The sequence below is a fragment of the Schistocerca gregaria genome, chromosome X (genome assembly GCF_023897955.1).
Source record: "Schistocerca gregaria isolate iqSchGreg1 chromosome X, iqSchGreg1.2, whole genome shotgun sequence".
Taxonomy (NCBI): domain Eukaryota; kingdom Metazoa; phylum Arthropoda; class Insecta; order Orthoptera; family Acrididae; genus Schistocerca; species Schistocerca gregaria.
The window spans coordinates 856,379,261-856,394,672 of record NC_064931.1 but is presented as its reverse complement, the minus strand read 5'-3'; the positions used below and the strand labels follow the sequence as shown (position 1 = coordinate 856,394,672).

Sequence of the window (15,412 nt, the reverse complement as noted above, 5' to 3'; positions counted from 1 at the left end):
GCCACCTCGTCCAATCCACCTACCAGGGAACTTACTGTTCAGAAGTCGTCGTGCTCGTAAGGTGTTATGTGCAGGGCATCCGTCATGCTGATACCACATGACCATTCTCCGGTTCAGAGGTGCGGTGTCCAAGAGAACAGGAAGATTGTGTCGTATAAATCTGGAGTATTGTCTGCCATTTTGGATGCCATTTATAAAGAAAGGTCCGATAATGGTATCTCCAATAATCCCAAACCAAACGTTAACTTTCCACGGACTTTGATGCTCTACCTGACGGAGCCATTTTGGATTGTCTGCCTACCAATAATGCATATTCCTCATATTGACAATTCCTTTGTTGGAGAATGATGCCTCGTTGGTAAAGAGAACATCTGCAAAAAAAATTTGGATTAGTCAGAAGTTTTTGCTGAGCCCGCCGACAAAATGTTACCCTATTGCGGAAGTCATTTCCATGAAGATCCTGGTGTAAATGAACATGGTAAGGATGAAATTTATGACGTTTAAGAATACGCTGTGCAGTTGATTTCTACACACCAACTTCACGTTCAATTTGACGACTGCTGATTTGAGGATTCACAGCTATGGTAGCGAGCACAGCAACTTCAGCACGTTCATCTGTGCGTGTTCTAGGACGATGTCGAGGTCTTGGATTTAAGCTCCTCGTTTCATGTAGACGAGATGTGAGACGACCAAACATCCGGCGCGAAGGCGATGGCTTGTCAGGGAATCGTCTTCTGTACAGTCGTTCTGCCTGAACAGCATTTCGTCCACCTACAACAGGGTACAGTACAGGTATGTAGAGTAGGGTAGAAAACAGACATATTAACTTAATAATCATAATGTTCGCTAGCAGTACTATCAACAAACAAGCAATCTCATAACGTATTTCCCGTCAAAGTACATGCTCCATAGATCAGCAGCATTTCTACTATATCTTCATGTGTGTACATTATACTGTACAGTATAAGTTCCACAACACAACGTTTATTCACAATGTGTACTACCTCCGTGCCGTCTCTGGATTACTCTGATGCACGGCTACACTGGCAAGCGGTGTACTGCACGCCAAAGCAACAACAAATGGGTTGCTCGGAGGGTGGTGGAGTACAGGAGTTTGCATGGGTCGCAAATCATAAACAAGGCGAAGTGGTAACTGTGGCAGTAGTGGGAACTACGTTGGACACTTGACTAGTTAGAGCCAGGCCCTGCGCGACAGGCACAATGGGTCATATAACGCATTAGATAAACCTTATTTTGGGTGTGCAGGATAAATAAGACAACCTGACGGGTGTACACCGATCGGTACTGGTTCATATTGTGTAAGTAGATACATAAAACGTGCAAGAGGTTACCCATTATGTGCTTATGAGAGTTGATGGCAGCAGACCGTATTATTCGTTTCGGACCTCTTGGTAAGTATGGAGGTGTGATTACGCATATCAATCACATCGCGATTACGGGCAGCATGGGGTTCACGCCTGAGCCTCAGGACGTGCGCTAGCATCGCATATCGGGTGTTTCAAGCGTCTACTTCGCGTCTTAATATCTCGGTATGTAATGGGAATATTGCGATGCAATCAACACCATTGTGTATGTGCTTTGTCATGCTATGGATTGCGGAAGAAAAAATATAGGAGGTCCATTTAAAAAAAAGTTTGTGTTAAAAAACACATATGCTTTCGTTTTAGAATGTTTCCAAATATGTACATTCATGGGCCCCAGCCCTACACTGATACCGGTGAAAGTCGTTTTCCAATAGCTGTTATTGTTCCAGAGATATTTTGGGACTCTTGGTAAGAGTAACGTATGAACAGACACCATTTTTGGTGTACCAACACCACAGGGATCACGTTAGCCTCATTTTTGTCATGAGTTGTTTAGTCCGCTGTGTTTTAATCGTTTCGTTGAAACTCCGCACTTCCTCTTTTGTGACAAACTAGGGAAGAACCTACGACAACTCAGTAATGTACTAAACGAAATATCCGTAACAGGTATTTCATTCACCATTCAGGAAACCCAGATTTTACCTGCAGATTAGATATTCAGCTGCTATAAGTGGTTTTCCACTCTTTGCAATGAGCAGAGAAAGCTCGTACCATATTTTTATCAACGCTCCTAGTAATTTTTTCTGTAGAATTCGTGGTTTTGGGCTACTTTTCATTATGTCCAAACAGTGTCTTATTTTGTGTTTGGAGATCTCTTCACAATTTGACCGACTTCATAATATAATGATGACTGAGGTAATATAATGTTAGATCGATTAATAATACTAAAACCAAGTGAGAAAGCATGTTCATCATATGAGCGTATCTTCGTGGGTTGGGCGGAACTAATTGTATTGTGCCCTTACACCGAAGTTGATGCACCATTGTTGACACCTTGGGTGCCATTACGTTTCCTCGAATTTCTTTAGATTTCACCTTGGTAACATTTACATAAATTATTTCTGTCCAAATAACATTACATTTTTATAATTTATTCAATGTTCACATGCGGATGATTACAGGCGTATTGAAATAACGGAACTGACTGATTCGCGACGTGTACAAACTAGATGGTGCACAGGTATTGGCACTCAACGTTGATCAGTAATGTAATTCAGCAATACGATCATTGGTTATTAAGTAGCCGATGAAATATCGCTATCTGCAGAATGAAACGAATGTGAATGGCAGACTCTTTACATCTCTTATAGATAAATTCAGATAAAGAGTGGAAAAACGAGTTTTATGTCTCACAGTAAATCTGAATGAATTTTATTTTCCATGAAAGCGCAGCACGTACTCAATGTCTGAATCAAAGAGTGTTCATTGGTTACATGTATTTCCACTAGCCATGCCTTATGACAAAATTTTTCTATCACGAATAAAATAAAAAATGATGGTAATTTTGTAGTTGACGGACAGTCATCTGTAGAATATTTGCTACGCTGATTTGTAAGACTCTCAGTGTTACGGAACACGCCCTGTAATCATCACTTCTTATCGTGTCAAGATTAAGTCAAAACGCAACGGGTCGTTGCGCAACCGAGCTTCGAGAAAAAAAAATGAAGATTATGGTCTAAGGTCCTGTAGACAACAAGGTCACTAGCTCGTTTGGAACAGAGATAGGGAAGGAATCAGGAGGGTGATTTTCAAAGAAATCATCTCATCTTTGCTTTAAGTGACTTAAAGTAACTACGAAACACCTGAATCTGGATGGCTGGATACGAATTTGAAAACGGCTCTTCCCAGGATGTTTACCACTCTTCCACCTCGCTCGCTCGCCGCCTGACAACACCTCTTCAACTGGCCGTCCTTCAGCTCTAAAAATCGCTCTGAGAACTATGGGACTTAACATCTATGGTCATCAGTCCCCAGAACTACTTAAACCTAACTAACCTAAGGACATCACACAACACCCAGTCATCACGAGGCAGAGAAAATCCCTGACCCCGCCGGGAATCGAACCCGGGAACCCGGGCGCTGGAATCGAGAACGCTACCGCACGACCACGAGCTACCGACACTTCAGCTCTATAGAGAAATTTTCAAGCAACACTGCTCTAGTGTATTGCTACCTGCCACGTCCCACATTACAGTGAGAGATCGCGGGTAAGACGCATGGAACACGCCAACAGTTAACTAACCAACTAAGTGCCTCAGGTCTCTGCGGTGTCGCAATCGGCACTGCCACAGGTTCGAATCGCAGGTGGTCGTCTCCTGCTGTTCAAAGCGACAGCTTAACTTGGTAAACCGCTGCACTGCAACCTCTCTACTCATTAATGCCTCTTTACCCAGCGCGTCGAGGTTTTTTAAATTGCTATTACGACTGACTACGCCCTGTTGTGATTCTGAGGCAGATCGTTACATTTTATATATTCTTTACTAATTACATACATACTCCGAACGCCACCGTATGATGTACGGTACACGATACCGTCATTTCCTTTCCCACTCCAAACGCAAATGCAGTCTCCGTGCGAGCCCTAATTTCTCACATCTTGTCTTCGCGATCCTTCCGTGAAATGTACGTTTGCAGTAGTAGAATCATTCTCCAGTCACCTATAGATGCCGTTTCTCTTAACTTTCTCAACAATTTTCCGCAAACAGAACGTCGCCTTCCCTCCAGAGATTCTCGTAATAGTTCACGAAGCATCTCCGTAACAATCGCGTGTTGGTCAAACCTATCGGAAACAAATATAACAATGCACTTCTGAATTGTTTCGATGTGTTCCTTTAATCCGACCTGGTGTAGATCGCAGACACTCGAGAAGTACTCAAGAGTGTGTCGCACAACTGTTCTATACACAGTCTCCTTTGCAGATGAGCCCCACTTTCCTAAGACTCTCCCAATTAACCGAAGTCGACCATTCGCTTTCCCTTCTACCGTCCTTACGTGCTCGTTTCATTTCATATCGTTTTGCAATGTTACGCCTAGACCGAGGTAACTATGTCATAATACGCACCTCTAACACTGTATTCGAACATTAAAGAATCTTTTTTCCTAGTCACCTGCGTCCGCAGCTCGTGGTCGTGCGGTAGCATTCTCGCTTCCGATCAAACTATACAGCAGTCAGGTTGCTTTCGGACTACGCTGATACAATACCTGCATACTTAGCAATCATATACAACCCCTCGCTTGTGCCCAGAGACTGCAAAGTTACACAAATTACACCAATACCCAAGAAAGGAAATAGGAGTAATCCGCTGAAGTACAGACCCATACCAGTAACGTCGACTTGAAGTAGAATTTTGCAACATATTCTGTGCTCAGACATTATGAATCACCTCGAAGAAAACGATTTATTGACAGATACCCAACACGAATTCAGAAAATATCGTTCCTGTGAAACACAACTAGCTCTTTATTGTCCGAAATAATGAGTGCTATAGACATGGGATGTCAAATTGATTCTATATTTTTAGATTTTCAGAAGGCTTTTGATACAGTTCGCCGGTCGGAGTGGCCGTGCGGTTCTAGGCGCTACAGTCTGGAGCCGAGCGACCGCTACGGTCGCAGGTTCGAATCCTGCCTCGGGCATGAATGTGTGTGATGTCCTTAGGTTAGTTAGGTTTAATTAGTTCTAAGTTCTAGGCGACTGATGACCTCAGAAGTTAAGTCGCATAGTGCTCTGAGCCATTTGAACCATTTGATACAGTTCCTCACAATCGACTTCTAATTAAATTGTTTGCCTATGGAGTATCGCCCCCCCCATGAACCATGGACCTTGCCGTTGGTGGGGAGGCTTGCGTGCCTCAGCGATACAGATGGCCGTACCGTAGGTGCAACCACAACGGAGGGGTATTTGTTGAGAGGCCAGACAAACATATGGTTCCTGAAGAGGGGCAGCAGCCTTTTCAGTAGTTGCAGGGGCAACAGTCTGGATGATTGACTGATCTGGCCTTGCAACATTAACCAAAACGGCCTTGCTGTGCTGGTACTGCGAACGGATGAAAGCAAGGGGAAACTACAGCCGTAATTTTTCCCGAGGACATGCAGCTTTACTGTATGATTAAATGATGATGGCATCCTCTTGGGTAAAATATTCCGGAGGCAAAATAGTCCCCCATTCGGATCTCCGGGCGGGGACTACTCAGGAGGATGTCGTTATCAGGAGAAAGAAAACTGGCGTTCTACGGATCGGAGCGTGGAATGTCAGATCCCTTAATCGGGCAGGTAGGTTAGAAAATTTAAAAAGGGAAATGGATAGGTTAAAGTTAGATACAGTGGGAATTAGTGAAGTTCGGTGGCAGGAGGAACAAGACTTCTGGTCAGGTAACTACAGGGTTATAAACACAAAATCAAATAGGGGTAATGCAGGAGTAGGTTTACTAATGAATAGGAAAATAGGAATGCGGGTAAGCTACTACAAAGAGCATAGTGAACGCATTATTGTGGTCAAGATAGGTACGAAGCCCACACCTACTATAGTAGTACAAGTTTATATGCCAACTAGCTCTGCAGATGATGAAGAAATTGAAGAAATGTACGATGAAATAAAAGAAATTGTTCAGATAGTGAAGGGAGACGAAAATTTAATAGTCATGGGTGACTGGAATTCGAGTGTAGGAAAAGGGAGAGAAGGAAACATAGTAGGTGAATATGGATTGGGGCTAAGAAATGAAAGAGGAAGCCGTCTAGTAGAATTTTGCACAGAGCACAACTTAATCATAGCTAACACTTGGTTTAAGAATCATGAAAGAAGGTTGTATACGTGGAAGAACCCTGGAGATACTAAAAGGTATCAAATAGGTTATATAATGGTAAGACAGAGATTTAGGAACCAGGTTTTAAGTTGTAAGACATTTCCAGGGGCAGATGTGGACTCGGACCACAATCTATTGGTTATGACCTGTAGATTAAAGCTGAAGAAACTGCAAAAATGTGGGAAATTAAGGAGATGAGACCTAGATAAACTGACTAAACCAGAGGTTGTACAGAGTTTCAGGAAGAGCGTTAGGGAAAAAATGGCAGGAATGAGGGAAAGAAATACAGTAGAAGAAGAATGGGTAGCTTTGAGGGATGAAGTAGTGAAGGCAGCACAGGATCAAGTAGGTAAAAAGACGAGGGCTAGTAGAAATCCTTGGGTAACAAAAGAAATATTGAATTTAATTCATGAAAGGAGAAAATATAAAAATGCAGTAAATGAAGCAGGCAAAAAGGAATACAGACGTCTCAAAAATGAGATCGACAGGAAGTGCAAAATGGCTAAACAGGGATGGCTAGAGGACAAATGTAAGGATGTAGAAGCTTATCTCACTAGGGGTAAGATAGATACTGCCTACAGGAAAATTAAAGAGACCTTCGGAGAGAAGAGAACCACGTGTATGAATATCAAGAGCTCAGATAGCAACCCAGTTCTAAGCAAAGAAGGGAAGGCAGAAAGGTGGAAGGAGTATATAGAAGGTTTATACAAGGGTGATGTACTTGAGGACAATATTATGGAAATGGAAAAGGATGTAGATGAAGACGAAATGGGAGATACGATACTGCGTGAAGAGTTTGACAGAGCACTGAAAGACCTGAGTCGAAACAAGGCCCCCGGAGTAGACAACATTCCATTGGAACTACTGACGGCCTTGGGAGAGCCAGTCATGACAAAACTCTACCAGCTGGTGAGCAAGATGTATGAGACTGGCGAAATACCCTCAGACTTCAAGAAGAATATAATAATTCCAATCCCAAAGAAAGCAGGTGCAGAGAGATGTGAAAATTACCGAACTATCAGTTTAATAAGTCACAGCTGCAAAATACTAACGCGAATTCTTTACAGGCGAATGGAAAAACTGGTATTTGCGGACCTCGGGGAGGATCAGTTTGGATTCCGTCGAAATGTTGGAACACGTGAGGCAATACTGACCTTACGACTTATCTTAGAAGAAAGATTAAGAAAAGGCAAACCTACGTTTCTAGCATTTGTAGACCTAGAGAAAGCTTTTGTCAATGTTGACTGGAATACTCTTTTTCAAATTCTGAAGGTGGCAGGGGTAAAATACAGGGAGCGAAAGGCTATTTACAATTTGTACAGAAACCAGATGGCCGTCATAAGAGTCGAGGGGCATGAAAGGGAAGCAGTGGTTGGGCAAGGAGTGAGACAGGGTTGTAGCCTCTCCCCGATGTTATTCAATCTGTATATTGAGCAAGCAGTAAAGGAAACAAAAGAAAAATTTGGAGTAGGTATTAAAATTCATGGAGACGAAGTAAAAACTTTGAGGTTCGCCGATGACATTGTAATTCTGTCAGAGACGGCAAAGGACTTGGAAGAGCAGTTGAACGGAATGGACAGTGTCTTGAAAGGAGGATATAAGATGAACATCAACAAAAGCAAAACGAGGATAATGGAATGTAGTCAAATTAAATCGGGTGATGGTGAGGGAATTAGATTAGGAAATGAGACACTTAAGGTAGTAAAGGAGTTTTGCTATTTAGGAAGTAAAATAACTGATGATGGTCGAAGTAGAGAGGATATAAAATGTAGACTGGCAATGGCAAGGAAGGCGTTTCTGAAGAAGAGAAATTTGTTAACATCGAATATAGATTTATGTATCAGGAAGTCGTTTCTGAAAGTGTTTGTTTGGAGTGTAGCCATGTATGGAAGTGAAACATGGACGATAACTAGTTTGGACAAGAAGAGAAAAGAAGCTTTCGAAATGTGGTGCTACAGAAGAATACTGAAGATAAGGTGGATAGATCACGTAACTAATGAGGAGGTGTTGAATAGGATTGGGGAGAAGAGAAGTTTGTGGCACAACTTGACTAGAAGAAGGGATAGGTTGGTAGGACATGTTTTGAGGCATCAAGGGATCACAAATTTTGCGTTGGAGGGCAGCGTGGAGGGTAAAAATCGTAGAGGGAGACCGAGAGATGAGTACACTAAGCAGATTCAGAAGGATGTAGGTTGCAGTAGGTACTGGGAGATGAAGCAGCTTGCACCGGATAGAGTAGCATGGAGAGCTGCATCAAACCAGTCTCAGGACTGAAGACAACAACAACAACAACATGGAGTATCGTCTCAGCTATATGACTGGATTAGTGATTTCCTGTCAGAAATGTCACAGTTATTAGTAACCGACAGAAAAAATGGTTCAAATGGCTCTGAGCACTATAGGACTTATGATCTATGGTCATCAGTCCCCTAGAACTTAGAACTACTTAAACCTAACTAACTTAAGGACATCACACAACACCCAGTCATCACGAGGCAGAGAAAATCCCTGACCTCGCCGGAAATCGAACCCGGGAACCCGGGCGCGTGAAGCGAGAACGCTACCGCACGACCATTTGAACTATTTTTGAACCTAGTCACCTGCATTAACTTTCATCACATTCTGTTTCTCATCCTGTATCCCTCTATAGGCAAAACTTACCTGTATACTACAGCGTCGTCAGCACTGCTGCTCACCCTATCCGTCATATCATTTATGTGTATGGAAAGCAGGAGTGGTCCTATCACACTTTCCTGGGGCACACCTGACGATATCCTCCTCCCTGATGATTACTCGCCGTCGAGCACAGTGTCCTGGGTTCTATTACTTAAGAATGCTTCGAGCTTCTCACGTATCGGGCAAGCTATTACGTATGCTCCGACATCAGTTAGCAATGTGCACTGAGGCACGGTGTCAAACGCTTCATCCACCATTCGGTGGATATCGTGCGAGAAAAGGGCAAGCTGAGTTTCTCACGAGCGATGCTTTTATTATCTTGAAACTTGCAATATGCTCAAGCATTCTGCAGCATACCGATGTTAAGGATATGGATCAGTAATATTTCCTTCAATACGACATTGAATATACACTCTAAGGCAAAAGAAAGAAACGACACGCCACGAAGGAATTACCCGCATTGGACGGAAGTCGGTAGATGTGACGTACATACGCAGACCAGCAAATGATAATTTCAACAAAAAATTGAATGATTTATTCGAGAGAAAGAAGTTCACAAACAGAGTAAGTCAATAACTTGTTACTCCACCTATGCCCTTACACAAGCAATTACTCGGCTTGTTGATTGATAGAGTTGTTGAATGTTCTCTTGAGGGATATCGTACCAAATTTTGGCCAACTAGCCCGGTAGACGGTCAAGCTCTCGAGCTGGTTGAAGGCGCCAAACGTTCTAAACTGAGGTGAGAACCGGCGACCTGGCCGGCCGACGTATGGTTGGGCAAGCACGAGGACAACCGGTAGAAAATCCTCGCCTTGGGCGGGCGGGCATTGTCTTGCTGATATGTAAGCCCAGGATGGCTTGCCGTGAAGGAAAAAAAGGAAAACAATGGGGCGTAGAACATCGTCGACGTACTGCTGTGCTGAAAAGGTGCCGCGGATGACAACCAAAGAGGTCCTGATATGAAAAGGAATGCCACCCGAGGCCGTCACTCCTGGTTGGCGAGCAGTATGGCGGGTGACAGTCGGGGTGTTATCCCTCCGCTGTCCGGGGCGCCTCGCTGAAGATAGTTCTAATACATTCAAGGAGATTACAGGCCAGATGTGCACGACGTCACTTCAAACGGTCTCGTTGGTGTCGACAGGAGTCAGGGCAAGGCGCACAGCGAGCTCAGCCGCTGTTAACGGTCCTCGCGGTCACTGGAGCACCAGTTGCACGCCAGATCGGTGATAATGACAAATCCGGGGCTACGAGTGCCTCGCTCACGATCCTCGATCCTCACGTTTTGTCTTTTCTCTAGGTCGACTGCTTCCTTCTTGACGATGTGTTCGGCCACGGTCCACACATTCCTGCCAACATCGTCGGGTGCCTGCATCGCTCCTAGTCAAATGTCGGGCGATTCGACGATTACTCGAACTGGATTCTTTGATCCGAACTGCACGTTCTCTCTCAAATCAGCTGCGTATAATATTCACGTGCCTGGCTGCGAGGCATAGATACTGTACAATTGAGTACGCGGCATGAAATTCGAAAAGACTTTATGCCCTGTATCGACATGTCCCCTGTTTACTATCATTGCCAGCAGAGCGGTGAAATTGCGCTGCAGCGTCACAAATTCATCCGTCGGCTACCAAATTTGCGTTTTCGCCGATACCTATACGAACATCAGCTTGTGACCAATTTACAAACTATTTCGTGAAACATTCTCTTTCCGTCGAGCATTTACAACTAAATTTCACTGCCTTACTTACCGAAAAATGTATAAATAAAAGAAAGCAAGAAGAGTCAAGTACAAGTGGAAGAAAAACCCACCACCATAGAACATTGTGTCTTTATTCTGTTACAACGATAATCAACAATCTTCAAATTGCTCAACATTGCTCACCACGCAGTTCTTCGCATCTGTTTAGATACCTGCACCCCCATGAACCTTGCCGTTGGTGGGGAGGCTTCCGTGCCTCAGCGATACAGATAGCCGTACCACAGGTCCAACCATAACGGAGGGGTATCTGTTGAGAGGCCAGACAAACGTGTGGTTTCCGAACAAGGGCAGCAGCCTTTTCAGTAGTTGCAGGGGCAACAGTCTGGATGATTGATCTAGCCTTGTAACATCAACCAAAACGGCCTTGCTATGCTGGTACTGCGAACGGCTGAAAGCAAGGGCGAACTAAAGCCGTAATTTTTCTCTAGGGCATGTAGCCTTACTGTATGGTTAAGTGATTATGGCGTACTCTTGAGTAAAATATTCCAAAGGTAAAATAGTCCCCGATTCGAATCTCCGGGCGGGGACTACTCAGGAGGACGTCGTTATCAGGAGAAACAAAACTGGCGTTCTACGGATCGAAGCATCGAATGCCAGATCCTTTAACCGGGCAGGTAGGTTAGAAAATTTAAAAAGTGAAATGGATAGGTTAAAATTAGATATAGTGCGAATTAGCGAAATTCGGTTGCAGGAGGAAAAAGACTTTTGGTCAGGTGAATATAGGGTTATAAGTACAAAATCAAATAAGGGTAATGTAGGAGTAGGTTTAATAATGAATAAAAAAATATGAATGCAGATAAGCTACTACGAACAGCATAGTGAACGCAGTATTGTAGCCAAGATAGACACGAAGCCCACGCCTGCCACAGTAGCACAAGTTTATATGCCAACTAGCTCCACAGATGATGAAGAGATTGAAGAAACCTATGATGCGATAAAAGAAATTATTTAGATAGTTAAGGGAGACATAAATGTAATAGTCATGACAGACTGGAATTGCCGGTCCCAAGCCCGGGGCCCCGTCTCCCAAGTCATGGGTAAGGAGGAGGGGGAAGAGTAACAATCTCGTAAAAAAAAAAGAAAAAAGGACCTGAGTCCAACTGGCTCCGGATGGTAGCACCCAGTTAGGGCCCCTACCTAGGGTTACAGGCGAAGCCTGGCCAACGGTCTCGAAGGCGGAAGAGGAACGTCGCTTCCCAACGGCAGAGAGAGCGGAAGAGCCACTGAAATATACCAGGTAGCGGCTGTACTCCATGTTAGGGGCGGCTACCGAAGGTGACTGTGTCTCCATGTCAGGGGCGGCCTGAACACATCCTCTGGGGCTGACAACTTCAGTCGTATAACTGGACGGACACGAGCCGTCCCATCAAAAAATCTTGTTTTAGCTCATGGAATGGCTCGCACTATGGAATCAAGATTACCCAGGGGGATAATCCCCCGTTGACCAAGGTCGACGCAAGCAGGCATTCGGATTCTGGGAGACCTGCCAAAAAATGAATATGGAAAGAGTCGGAGCTCCCAAGAACCTTAAAGAAGATTAAAACTAAAAAGACTTTTAGAATTGGAACCATAAATGTACAGAAAATCATTAAGACTGGTAAAATTAAACAGGAAATAGATGAGATGAAAGAGAGAAGAATTGGAATATTAGCGATGCAAGAAACAAGATACACTGACGAAGATACAGTGGAGTCAGAATGCTTCGTAATACTGAAGGGAAAACCAGGAGTTAAAGTGGGAAAGGAAAGACATGCGCCTAGATGCTTTGGTACAGGGTTCATAGTAGACAAGAGATACGAGGATGGCATAACTGAAATGAAGAGCAAGTCAGAAAGGATATCATCACTGACATTTCAAGCAGCGAACAAAAATTAGACGATAATAAGTGGACATGCACCTACAAATAACAAGAACAGGAAATACAAGAAAGTTGCAGATAGTTTCTGGGAAGAGCTAGATGATACGCTGAAAAACATACCATATAGGCATGCAAAGATACTCGTAGGAGATTATAATGCACATATTGGAAGAGAGAAGCAATATAAAGGAGTAGTGGGCGAGTACCCTGCACACCAGCGGACAAACAAAAATCGAAAAAGACTAATTGAACTGTGTCGACAACACAAAAGGAGATTGATGACAACAGACTTCAGGGCCAAACCGTGTAAGAAGAAGACATGTGCAAATCCATGCACCCGCATTGGGGAATTCCAAATTGACCACATGGCAATCAGCTGGACAAACACTAAAGAGATTATGAACACAAAGGTCAGAAAGAACACAAGAATAGAATCGGATCACTATCTTACAGACGTTAAGTGCCTTTGGATTCCAAACAGGGACAGACTGCCACAGACGAACAGAAGAACAGAAAACATAAAGGTAGACAGAGACAAATTAAGACACAATAGCTCCAGATATGAGGAAAGAATGGAATCATTCAATGAATGGGATGACATGAAGTGAAAATGGCGAAACAGGCTGAACTATAGGGAAAGGAAGAAAAGAAACGGAAGCACTGGTGGTGGAACAAGGAATGTGAGGAAGCGGTAGGCACTCGCAGCAAAGCCTGGAGAGACTGGAGCAGCAAGAAGCACCCGGAAAAATGGGAAGTTTTCTTAAGAGCAAGAAAGGAAGCGGCCCGAACAATAAGATTTACCAGAAGACAGAAGATGAAGCAGGAAATGGACGAGATTGAGAACAACTTCAGGAAAAACAACAGTAGACACTTTTTCCGGAAATTCAAAAATAGTCTGATTGGATACAAGAGTAGAGAACTGTCGGATTTTCGCAGAGCACTTTCACGACCTGCTGAACTGTGAACCACCGGAAAAAGAGCTGGAACTGGGGACTCACACAGAAGAGAGAGAGCCCCGCCCTCCAACCAGGGATGGCACATGCCATAAGCGATCTAAAGAATAATAAGGCAACTGGAGAAGACGCCGCGCGGGATTAGCTGAGCGGTCTCAGGCGCTACAGTCATGGACTGTGCCGCTGGTTCCGGCGGAGGTTCGAGTCATCCCTCGGGCATGTGTGTGTGTGTTTGTCCTTAGGATAATTTAGATTAAGTAGTGTGTAAGCTTAGGGACTGATGACCTTAGCAGTTAAGTCCCATAAGATTTTACACACATTTGAACTGGAGAAGATGGTATAGCAGCCGTGATGATAAAGTGGGGAGGAAACAAAGCAATAGACAACATGACCAGCGTAATTCACCAGATCTGGAGAACAAAGAAGTTGGCAGAAGGATTGAAGAATGCAATTGTAGTACCAATACATAAGAAGGGGGAAAAGAGAGATGCAAACAACTGCAGAGGAATATCGCTACTAGAGGTCGGATACTATATGCTGTCAAAACTATTGCTCAGGAGAGTAGAAGAACAGGTAGAATGTACAGTTGGCGACTACCAAGCGGGATTCAGGAAGGGAAGAGGTTGTATAGAACAGATATTTATCCTGAAACAACTGATAGAACATAGGGCCTTAAAAAACAAAAAGACGGTAATAACCTTCGTGGACTTCACAAAGGCATATGACTCCATCGACAGACAGACTCTTGTTAGGATCCTGAAGTACAGAGGACTTGATGGAACTACACAAGAACTCATAAAAGAAATTCTGACAGACACAAAGGCAAGGGTGAGATTCAGAGGAGCACTGTCACAAGAATTTGAGATCAAGACTGGTGTTAAACAGGGAGATGGATTGTCACCGTTGTTGTTCAGTATAGCACTGGACGAAGTGATCAGGCAGTGGAGAGGGAAATGGGAATACCAAATGACCCATGTGGGGGACAAAAGGGTTCAAGTTGACTGCCTAGCCTTTGCAAATGACATAGCAATAGTAAGTGAGACGGAAGAAGACGCAAAGACACGACTCGACAACTTAAGTAGACAGGAAGGTGGGACTGAGGATCGCCTATAACAAGACAAAGACATTAAATACCACTGCAGACTGGGAAACACCACAAGGCACTGTAGAAATGGTGGACAAATTTAAATACCTGGGAGAATTTATAATTGGAAGTAACAGAAACAAGGAGAGGATAAAAAAGATGAGGTCAGCCTTCTGCATGAGGAGAGAGATATACAATAAAAAGAATATATCTACAGAGACAAAGATAAGCCACTACAAGGCAACGGTGAGGAATACAGTATTATATGCTGCTGAGACGATGACACTAGGAAGAAATGAGGCAGAACAACTAGAGAAAAAAGAGAGAAAAATACTGAGAAAAATACGAGGTCCCAAAAGAGGTGGAGAGAGGTGGATGCGAAGACCTAGGGAAGAATTGTACCGGAACATGAGAACAATATCTGGGGGTATCAGACTCAAAAGGCAAGGTTAACTGGACATGTAGTTAGGATGAGTATAGACAGAATGACGAAGAGAGTGTGGGAAACAACAGGGAGGACAAAGGGAAAGACAGGAACCAAGTGGGTTGTTGAACTTCGGAAGGACTGGTTGGAACTGGGGATGAAGGTCGAAGGAAATGAAAATTGGAGACACAAATATACACCGACCAGTATGTCGGAGATCAATGACAGAGAAGAATACAGGAAAAGATTAGAGTGTCGTCAGTGGAGCCGACAGGAAAAACGGGCACTGAAGATTTCGGAAGAAGAGCGGGAGAGAAGAAGAGAAAGAATGAAAAAGAAAATGCGGTCCACGAAGGAGCTCCCCGTGATCCTACAGAGGATGTAACGCAAGAGGAAGAAGACTGGAATACGATTGTAGGAAAATGAAGAGAAGAAAATGTAGTAGATGAATATCGAGTGGGGGCAAGGAA

The 15,412-nt window shown here is 43.7% G+C and overlaps 1 protein-coding gene across 3 annotated transcripts in view; it reads left to right on the top strand.

Moving 5' to 3' along the window:
• LOC126298025 (facilitated trehalose transporter Tret1-2 homolog) overlaps positions 1 to 15,412 on the top strand; it is a 335,996-nt gene that overhangs the window by 106,528 nt on the left and 214,056 nt on the right. The window contains exon 2 of one of the 3 annotated variants that reach the window (XM_049989346.1): positions 631 to 781. The exons of the other annotated variants lie outside the window; for them this stretch is intronic. Coding sequence (XP_049845303.1) covers positions 712 to 781 — 70 coding nt within the window. The 5' untranslated portion in view covers positions 631 to 711. The remainder of the gene's footprint in view (positions 1 to 630; positions 782 to 15,412) is intronic. 3 annotated transcript variants of the gene reach the window in all.